This window comes from Impatiens glandulifera, unplaced genomic scaffold, assembly GCF_907164915.1.
Source record: "Impatiens glandulifera unplaced genomic scaffold, dImpGla2.1, whole genome shotgun sequence".
Classification (NCBI taxonomy): domain Eukaryota; kingdom Viridiplantae; phylum Streptophyta; class Magnoliopsida; order Ericales; family Balsaminaceae; genus Impatiens; species Impatiens glandulifera.
Genome location: NW_025919244.1, coordinates 14,020 through 23,864, shown reverse-complemented (window position 1 = coordinate 23,864; position 9,845 = coordinate 14,020). Strand labels below are relative to the sequence as shown.

General features: G+C 43.0%; 3 protein-coding genes across 3 annotated transcripts; 1 reads left to right on the top strand and 2 right to left on the bottom strand.

Moving 5' to 3' along the window:
* Positions 1-261: 261 nt before the first annotated feature.
* On the bottom strand, positions 262-1,227 carry LOC124917726 (30S ribosomal protein S2, chloroplastic). The gene has a single exon (XM_047458070.1). The coding sequence runs from the start codon at positions 1,081-1,083 to the stop codon at positions 373-375; it is 711 nt and encodes a 236-aa protein (XP_047314026.1). The 5' UTR covers positions 1,084-1,227; the 3' UTR covers positions 262-372.
* A 62-nt stretch (positions 1,228-1,289) lies between these two features.
* On the bottom strand, positions 1,290-5,331 carry LOC124917725 (DNA-directed RNA polymerase subunit beta''-like). Its single transcript, XM_047458069.1, has 4 exons — positions 5,255-5,331; positions 4,906-5,005; positions 4,543-4,642; positions 1,290-2,385 (listed from the first exon to the last, which is right to left on the bottom strand). Exons 1-4 carry the CDS (start codon positions 5,329-5,331, stop codon positions 1,313-1,315), a joined length of 1,350 nt encoding a protein of 449 aa, XP_047314025.1. The 3' UTR covers positions 1,290-1,312.
* A 36-nt stretch (positions 5,332-5,367) lies between these two features.
* Positions 5,368-9,404, top strand: LOC124917724 (NADH-ubiquinone oxidoreductase chain 4-like). The gene is made up of 3 exons (XM_047458068.1): positions 5,368-5,515; positions 5,627-6,637; positions 9,302-9,404. The coding sequence occupies exons 1-3, from the start codon at positions 5,368-5,370 to the stop codon at positions 9,388-9,390; spliced, it is 1,248 nt and encodes a 415-aa protein (XP_047314024.1). The 3' UTR covers positions 9,391-9,404.
* The last annotated feature ends 441 nt before the right edge of the window (positions 9,405-9,845 follow it).

Below are 9,845 nucleotides of genomic sequence, written 5' to 3'. Positions count from 1 at the left end.
CGAACAGCTATAGTGGCTGAACCTAATAGGATAGCAATTACAACCCAAGAAGTAATAAGTACTTGGCCGTGGACTTGGAAACTTCCTATTTTCCAATATAAATGTTGGCCAACTTCGACACCAGATATATCATATAACCCTTTTAGTGTATTGATAGAACATTCATATTGCCCTCTGACAGAAATCGAATTTAAAACGAAATAATTTTGATTCAATCATCTCTTTCTCAACTTAACTTGTCCGCTTGAATTGTCTATTTTGAATACCAACTAATCCCATAATGAATATCCCCAGTTTGTATCTCTTTGTTTTTTTTAAGATTCAGAAATAGTAACCGACTTTGGAGTTTCCTAAGTCATTTTTTATTATTAATCAAGGATTAATTCTATAGCTAGAACGACCCTCACAAATTGCAAATACTAATTTGTTAAGAATTAATCGTATTGAAGCTATAGCGTCATCGTTTGCTGGAATCGAAATATCTGCAAGATCGGGATCACAATTTGTATCGATTAAACAAATTGTTGGAATTCCCAAAGTAATACATTCTCGAAGAGCCGTAGATTCCTCGTGCTGATCAACAATGATTACGATATCGGGTAAACCTGTCATATATTTAATCCCGCCCAGATATGTTTGCAAATGAGATAATTGTCTTTTCAATATAGCCGCATCTCTTTTTGGAAGACGGCCGAGTCTACCCATTTTTTGTTCCATTCGCAAGTCTCTGAACTTATGAAGTCTGGTTTCTGTAGTGGACCAATTCGTTAACATACCACCGAGCCATTTTTTATTAACATAATTACATCGAGCCCTTATTGCAGCCCATGCTACTGAATCAGCTGCTTTATTTTTGGTACCAACAATTAAGAATTGTTTTCCCCTACTTGATGCGTCAAAAACCAAATCACAAGCTTCCGATAAAAAACGAGCAGTTCGAATAAGATTTGTAATATGAATACCTTTACGCTTTGCAGAGATATACGGTGCCATTCTAGGGTTCCATTTCCTAGTACCATGGCCAAAATGAACTCCCGACGACATCATCTCTTCCAAATTGATGTTCCAATATCTTCTTGTCATTTTTCCCCACACTTACCCCTCCTTTTTGAAAAAAAAAGAGAACAAGGGGTACCCTGAAAAATAAAGAATTGTTCCGATGGAACCTTTTCTTCTATCGTAGATTGGTCGTAAATACAGGACCAAGCCGTTATTCTTTTCTATTAGTTATTTTCTTTATTACTATTATCAAATCAAAAGACGAGACCAAATACAGATCAAAATACAGCTAGTTAAAAGGATCAACTCACTCTTAGGAATCATTTAGAAAATTAAATGACTGTTCTGATATATCATGGAAATTCTTTGAAAGACAAGAATCAAATAATTTTCTGTGGTGAAACAAAATATCGCTTATTTCTCGCTCGAATACATTCTTCTTTTTGGTTTCCAAAGGAATATTGTTATGGTGCCTTGAAGGGTCCATTAATCCTTTAAACCCAGTACCAACGGGTATGAGTCCTCCTAAAACAACATTTTCTTTCAAGCCTTTCAACCAATCGATACGACCTCGAAGAGCAGCTTTTGCTAAAACTCGCGCAGTTTCTTGAAAACTCGCTTCCGATATGAAACTTTGGGTATTCAGAGATGCTCTTGTTATTCCCAATAAGATGGCTCGGTAACAAATTGCCTCTTCCAAAGCACGCCCGATTCGTTCTGCCCTCAACAATCCAATGAGTTCTCCGGGTAAAAAAACATTTGACATTCCGTCTTCTGAAACTAACACTTTTGAGGTTATTTGACGTACAATAATTTCTATATGCCTATTATGGATCTGCACTCCCTGGGATCGATAAACCCTTTGGATTTTATTAACCAAAGAGATACGGCTTTGCGCTATAGTTAGCTCAGCACTAATCAAGAATCCCCAAGGAATTCCAAGAATTCTTGTTATACGTTCGTTCCAACCCTCAATTCTCTTTTCTAGATTCATTGATATTGAATCAATTGAGCGCACTTCTAATACCTGTTCCACCTTTGGAAGACCCTGCGTTATATCACCAGATCTCGATTTTTCATATATAAAGGTAACTAATGTATCTCCTTCATAAATAATTTCTCCATAATGGCCATGAACCGTTGCTCCTGGGGTAGCCAAATAGGGCTTAGCTGATCGTATTACTACAGAGTCAACTTGAACAATTAGAACTTGACCCGATTTTAGGTGTGGCTCATTTTTGGTTATACATAAATTTTCACAAATAAACTGTCCAATACTTATTTTTGTAGATGTCTTTTCACAATAATTGTGATAGATAAAATACCAATTCAAATTAAATGGACTCAAAATGATGTTATTGCATGGATCGGGATTATAAATTTTCCCTTAAATAATATTTAAGTACTTGAAAAGTCTGTTTTAAATTGTCAAGTTGCAAATAGTTAGTTACTAGGATCTGATTATAAGTTATTAAATAGTAAAATGAATCAAAATTGACTATTTTCAAAGCTGTTCCTAAAGGGCCCAACGAATTCCTAATTGGAATTGGAGGATTTTTTGTAATTGATTCTTTTATCACATTGCTCGATTTTACATCATTGAATGGACCCATTCGAGAACAATTGGATGATGACAAAATTAGCAAAGCCTTATATTCAACAACCCCTTAACCAAACTCAAGGAACTATTCATACGTTGTTGAATAGAAATAGGGGATATTCTAAAAGCTTTACAGTACTTAGTTCTTTAGGCTACTAAAACTTGCCACTCTTACTCTTGAGTTCCCCTTTCTTTCCGGATCGAGTGACTGACCTGAACCCGAATGAGACTACTATACTTACTCCTTCCCTATAGGATAAGGTAGATGATTGAACTATCAAGACTAGCTGGAATCCAGTAGCTTGAGGTTAAGGTGTTTACAGGAAAGAGACTTTAAGAACACCCGGTCCCTAAAGTAAGGACTATTGTCGGGCAGGGGATTGCCCTTCTTCTTCTTTCCTTCTCTTAAGCCCTTTTAGTGTAGGTTAAGAACTTGACTCTTATAGTTTTCCATAGCTAAAGAGTGATTGATTACCAATAATCAGCAAAACCGGAAAAAGAACAGTAAGACAACAACAAGCAATAGTTACAGTCCGGGAATCTTGGTTCAATAAAGAATCGGACACTTATTAAATAGTGAACCGAATCCCTGTTCCGACAAATTCTCTGAGTCTCTTACATCTCTGCTTTCTTCTTAGTGCTTTGATTGCTGCTTGTAGTTCTGTCTTCCTTTACTGGCCTTACTTTCTTTCCAGAATGAGACTGTGAAAGAATCTATCTCTGGTTCTCCAAGGGTGGGACTAATTGAATTGAATTACAGGTTCTCCACAAGGTAAAGATTCTCTAAGAAGCACAAGAGCTCTCTCATCCTGACATTTTGAACTTGATTCTTAGTAGGCATTATAGATCAGCTTAAGGGCACCCAGACTTTTGAATCGAATCTCTGCCTTACTGTAATAGGGCCGAAAGTAAACCTTAGTACTGTTAGTGTAAGGAATACTTATTGGTTCAACGGTCGAAATACAACAGTAAGCTCTCGAATGACACTTATGAAATAGAAGTCGGTACTGAATCTGAATTCACTGGGAATCTCTATCAATGAACTGTAATCCTTTTATACAGTACTGTACTGTGTTCTTTTTCTAACATCCGATTCTGGCGAGTTGTTGTTGTTCTTTCTTCCGGTCGGTAGCACTAAGAACTTTTTACTGTAAACCAGAGATAGCAGCAGTGGAAAAGAGACAAGAATGAGGACTTGATCTTCCATAGGCCTTTAACCTGTAAATGTAAAACAAATAGCCGGTCCTTTGATGAAAGGGAAAAGGCGGGTTATCTTGCTACTCCTGGATCTCCGAATAGCCTCACCGGAAACTGGTAGACACACTGAGCCACCACGTAGAGCTCCCCTCTCGCCCGTCGTATGCTATGGATGGTCACACGATCCCCTCGATGGCATGGCGGGATTTCCCATTGACTGTTCCTGAGGTCATTCTTTTGGGAGATCCTTAAGGAAGGAAAGAAGGTCCGACATCTATCCAGACCGGCAACCCATCTACTTCGTCTTACCTCTTCCAGAACCCTTGGTTGCTAGAGCAACCCCTCCATCCGTACTGTACTAACTAGTCTTGAAAAAAGACTTCTCTAGATATTCAGAGCCCGGACTCAGTCAAGACTATGAGAACATAAGAAAGGAAAAGCCAAGGGAGACCGGAGGTCAGGCATATATGCTTCTTTCGGAGCGCGCTTAAGGCTATGGTTAACTGAAGCTAAGTGAAGGGACCTAGCTGCCTCCAGAACTGGTTACGCGGAGTGGTTCGCACGGAAAGCATTCCCCTTCCTAAACATAGGGTAAAAAATGAATAATCTCATTCAACTGTGGAACTCATTATCGATTCACTTCACACCATCGGAAACTTCTCAATAACCTTCGGTTCGGCTACTACGATACGAGCCTTGCAATTAAGCTTTTGGGTGGCCATAGCAAGTGATGGGCGCTTGATCACCTCTCTCCCTACCTCTCCTCTGCTTCTCTTGTTTCCGCTTACGCAGCTTTTCGTGCTTTTGAAAAAAGAGTTCACTAAACCTCAAGACCAAGGAAAAAACCTGATATTGACCGCACACAATGTCATTTACAGGTCATTCAGGGCGCTCTGGATCCGCCCTCATTCACATTTTGGTTAAGTCAATAGGTTAGAATGCTATGTATATAAGAATTAGGAGTTGGTGGAAACGTCAGTTAGAACTGAACAATTAGGTGAAGTGCGAAGAATGTAAGACGTTAGGGCAGCTGAGCTCGCTTTAACAAAGGGGCCATGGGCGATTGTTGGGCATTACTTCAGACTTCAAAGATTGAACCCGGAATGAACCCCATCGAAAGCAAAAATAACCTCTACTAGAGATTGGGTCAGAGTACCAGCTCCTACCAGTGGAATTTGATAATGAGGACTTGATCTTCCATAGGCATACCTAAAAGAAAAAGAAAAGACTTCAAGGAAGTTACCTGAAAGCAAGACTTTTAGTGTAGGTTAAAAACTTTAAAAAGAAAAGGAACTATTACAGGTCTTTCATTCACTTATGAAATAGTTGACTTCAAGCTTCTTCAATAGTAAGAAGAAAGAGTTGAAACGGCCTTCAACCTGAATTTGAACCGCTCACAGTAGTAGTAGCGGCCGTAAGTCGGGGGGCGGCCATAACATAAGGCTATTACTTTCACACCTCTCTCTATCTATAGTACGAGAGAGATCCGCTGCGTGAGCAACCCGACTGTGCGTTACATGTGCTTTACAGGCCATCTTTCTTCCCATTTTGAAGACGGGCGTTCGAAAGGTATGGTTTTCAGTATGTCTCTAGAGAGGGCCCCCCCACTAGTCCGGCTAGCTAGTGAGCGATTCTTTCGGGCGAGAAGCAGGCTGGGCCGGCGGGCACGCACCGCAAGCAGCATTGTTCGCCACCACCCGAGAAGCAAAAGATTCGAGAGTCCATGCAAAAAATACATGCATAGATAGTGGTCTAATGACAAGGGCCGACGAGGGAAGCTCGGGACGGAGCCGTATGATGCGGAAGTCTCACGTACGGTTCCCTGAGAAGGGAGTGGCTACCTACTGGAGCTTCGACCAACCACCACCGGTCAATTCTGCTTTGGGGGCAACCCTTACTCTACCATTATTATAGGGGTATGGGGCTCGAGACAAAGAAAGATCAAGGCAGCATATCAGTTTTTCCTTTATACTTTACTTGGATCTGTTTTTATGCTATTAGCTATTCTGTTGATTCTTCTCCAAACAGGAACCACCGATTTACAAATATTATTAACCACAGAATTTAGTGAGCGGCGCCAAATCTTTCTATGGATTGCTTTTTTCGCCTCTTTCGCCGTCAAAGTGCCTATGGTACCAGTTCATATTTGGTTACCCGAAGCTCATGTAGAGGCACCTACGGCAGGATCCGTCATCTTGGCAGGAATTCTTTTAAAATTGGGAACCTACGGGTTTTTAAGATTTTCAATACCCATCTTTCCCGAAGCGACACTTTGTTTCACTCCTTTCATTTATACTTTAAGCGTGATTGCTATAATATATACTTCCTTGACTACTTTAAGACAGATCGATCTTAAGAAGATCATTGCTTACTCCTCAGTAGCTCATATGAATCTGGTGACTATTGGTATGTTTAGTCTGAACATACAGGGAATTGGAGGTAGCATTTTACTGATGTTAAGTCATGGACTGGTTTCTTCAGCCCTTTTTCTATGTGTTGGTGTTCTATATGACCGACATAAGACTCGACTTGTTAGATATTATGGAGGTTTAGTGAGCACCATGCCGAATTTCTCTACCATTTTCTTCTTTTTTACTTTGGCCAATATGAGTTTACCTGGTACTAGCAGCTTTATTGGGGAATTTCTTATCTTAGTAGGAGCTTTCCAAAGAAATAGCTTAGTAGCCACATTAGCGGCGCTTGGGATGATTTTAGGCGCGGCCTATTCCCTTTGGCTATATAATCGTGTGGTTTCTGGGAATTTAAAACCCGATTTCCTCCATAAATTCTCCGATCCAAATGGCAGAGAAGTTTCCATATTTATACCTTTTCTTGTTGGAGGGGCGACCGTCCGTTAAACTACCAAAAAAGGGTAAACCCATGTGAGAATGACATTGTAGGTGCTTGCGATGGGACGGATGCGACTTTCCGTTCTTGGTTTTGGTGGCATAGCCCGTTGCTTCAGTCCCCCCCTTTTTTTTTAATTTCTTTAGTCTTTAGGGAGCCAAAGCTTGACTTTACTAAACTAATAAAAAATAAAATAAGGAGCAAGGGCGCTCACCTTTTTTGGCTAGCCATATCTTTCTGGGTGGGACCGAGAGAAAGAAAGGACGGGGGGCAACCATGCATGGTACTTCTCGACCGTGTCTCCGAGGGACAGTTGAACGAGCGACTCATGAATGCTGCCGGGTCGGACGAGCCAATAACTCGAACGCGTTCGGTCTGTTTTTTGAGCAAGAATCACAGCCTTACCTTCACCATGATACGGACTCCAAGTTCTTATGGCAGAGCACGAGGAGATTTTTCATCAATATGATGGGAATGGAAAGCAGAAGCACGACTGGGGCCTTCGTGGTCCAAGATAAAAAAACCATCAGTAAAAGTAACGTAAGCATGAGACTTTTTGGTAGTACCGGTGAACCAGATGGCCGCGGCGATGGAATCTGGGACGGAGGACTTGTAGTATCTCTCTAGATCTGGCAAAAGCGAAAGACCCCCTAACATAATTCGAATGGAGGCTGACCACTGAGCCTACTCTGGCCTCGCAGGGCGGGCCCCTGTAGTTGCGAACTGGAGCTGCCATAGCTTATGGCTAGAGCAATGGGAGGGGGCCCGCCCCAGCAGAAAGAAAAGTAAGGATAACGAGCGCGGAGCCCGCTTGACGGGCGGAAGGAGCTACGCCGCTCGACCAGAGGGTTCAGAGCGAAAGGGCAAGTGCTTGATAGGCCAACAGCCCAGTGAACCGGGCGGGGCACTCGACGAAAGGGGGGCACACTGAGCAAGTACGAGAAATTGGCCCCGCTACGCTTTCTTAAAAGCAAGGACCACTACGGAAGGTCAAACCAAGAATCTATGGAAGTCGGGGCTCGTCCCCGGTCAATATTGGATCAAACAATAGGGGGCCGTAGCACTGACCTCTTTTTTTTATTGATTCAATACATTAGGGAAAAAGATCGTACAGTTCCCTACCAAGACAAACTCTCAATGGATCCGTAGCGCGCTGGGCATACCTCTGGAGTGCGTCTTTATCATGGCGGGAACAGAACAAGAGGAAAAGACCCGGCCGACCTGCCCAGGGCTCGAGGGCGAGCTTTTTTTTTAGAGAGAATGGGGAGTGAATCGAAAGACTTCCGTTTCCGTTCTTGGTTTGGGGGCTTTCGGGCCCCTCTCGATCTTATTCGTAGTTGGGAAGGGGGAAGGAGTCTAAATCAATGGACATTAATGAACCATCATTGATGGACGTTGCACATGACACGATCAATTCGACTCAAGGTCCGGCGCTAATAGAAGTTGCTTACTTGAACTTTAGCGAAGGAAAAGGGCAGAGGGCTTTTTTCGTAGTAATAGTGGGCGGGTCTTATGAGATCTATGCCGGCCGTCGGAATCAAATTCAGGTCGAAGGACCATTCGATACATTAAGGGGCATAGCGGCGCCTTCACCTGGCGCCATTCCCAGACCTAGCAGCAGACGGCCGGCCGGCCGTGCCTGAATGAAGACCGGACCAGACTCTTCTTTGTTTGAGCACGCACGCAGACCGGAAAATCTCACTTGTCCAGTTCAGGACAAGTACGTAGAGATCTTCGTGAGACCATGGAGGGAGTCTCAATTGATCTTTTCTAGGATTCTTTATCACGCCACACATGGAAATCTTTCCATTGATAGATAAGAAAGAGGGCTCCCCCCTTGAACAGACTCAACAAGCTCAATTACATCGACCCTGCCTCTACTCCAGAGGTGTACTTTGTACTGCCCGGAGGTCATATAGATTGGAACCCAGAGCGATAAGAACGAAAGGGTTGGTGTGGCCACAGCTACAACTACTGGCGCTTCAAAAGGCTTAGATTCTAAGGGCTTCAAGCCTTTTTTTGTGTAATAGGGAGGTGTAAGTCTCAAAAGCCTTTGTTCGGTAGGGCCGGACGGCTTTCTTTGCCCCAGCTTGGCGAATCGCATCCCCGCGCAACGACATTGTGCGCCCCGTTGCTCAGTGTTTGCAACAGCTGGGAAGGCAGTCTACGAAGCGAAGCCTATCGCCACGCCGACCATCAAATACGAGATTGGCCTCTGATCAAAGATTTGATGGAACGACCCAGCCTAAAAAAGGTTTGTTATAGTTCGCGATGCCTTCCATTTGTACGAATCGCTCACATACCACGCACGACTGGACGTAGAGCCACTAAGAGCTGGCAGACCGGGCCGGGCGCAGGTGCCAGATCCGAAAAGTCGAGTCTCGATCAGCCTAGTGCACCAACCACGTGGTACGACGGGCACTCAAAGACCTGGCGAATGATGGCCCACCCCACTCAAGAGCCCTTATGTCATAGGGGAACTCATGGCTGGAAACAATCCTTATGGTTTTGCGGTAGGAATAATAAGAATAAAAGTCCAGGTTGGTTGGTGAGCCTAGTGATAGGAGACTATCTAGCTTGGTTCGGAGAGCACTAGTTGGGTTCAAATTCATTTTGTTGCTAAAAGTTACGGCCTAAATGTTGAACTATTGACCCTACTTGTTCGGATGGGTGTTTACCCCAAAGTGTTCCCGGACCGCATGCATACATCCGTAAGTAACTTAGTGCAACATGGCAAATTTCATTGAGAGGAATCAGCAAAGAAAAGAAAAAGGGGTCAACATCAACATGTGTATTTGAGAGATTGTCCTCGGGGAGTGTCCACATGAGTTCGTTGAGGTGTCTATACAGGCCTGCAGTCTCCTTCTCATGTACAAATCTACTCGTAGCATAGACTTGATCGATCACCACATTTCTATCCATTAAGTAGGTTTTTCTTTCCTTTGCAATCATTCAATTAGAAATCCGAGAAAACCCCCATCTTTCTCTCCTTTAGTTAAGGGGGGGCGGTAGGACGGGCTGAACACAACCTTGCCCTGTCTTCACACTCGTTAATTTGTTTATTCATGAATCGTATGGATTGAAACGTTTGCCTTACCAATTCAGTGGATGCTCGGATTTTCTCATTCAAGGGCTCCTCTCCTTCTTTTAGTCAATAGGGCGAGCTTGAGCCTTTAAAGCTTTCCCTCCTTTAGTCAATAGG

Bases quoted from the DNA above. Each gene is read 5' to 3' on its own strand.
- LOC124917725 (XM_047458069.1), bottom strand. From the start codon at position 5,331: ATGGCCTGTAAAGCACATGTAACGCACAGTCGGGTTGCTCACGCAGCG. The intron at 4,643-4,905 runs GTTCATTCCGGG...GGTCAATATCAG, and splicing joins TTATTTTTGCTTTCGATGGG to GTTTTTTCCTTGGTCTTGAG. The intron at 2,386-4,542 runs GTGATCAAGCGC...ATATTATTTAAG, and splicing joins GAGGAGAGGTAGGGAGAGAG to GGAAAATTTATAATCCCGAT.
- LOC124917724 (XM_047458068.1), top strand. From the start codon at position 5,368: ATGGTTTTCAGTATGTCTCTAGAGAGGGCCCCCCCACTAGTCCGGCTA. The intron at 5,516-5,626 runs GTCCATGCAAAA...TTCCCTGAGAAG, and splicing joins GAGAAGCAAAAGATTCGAGA to GGAGTGGCTACCTACTGGAG. The intron at 6,638-9,301 runs GGGCGACCGTCC...TATTGACCCTAC, and splicing joins TATACCTTTTCTTGTTGGAG to TTGTTCGGATGGGTGTTTAC.
- LOC124917726 (XM_047458070.1), bottom strand. From the start codon at position 1,083: ATGACAAGAAGATATTGGAACATCAATTTGGAAGAGATGATGTCGTCG.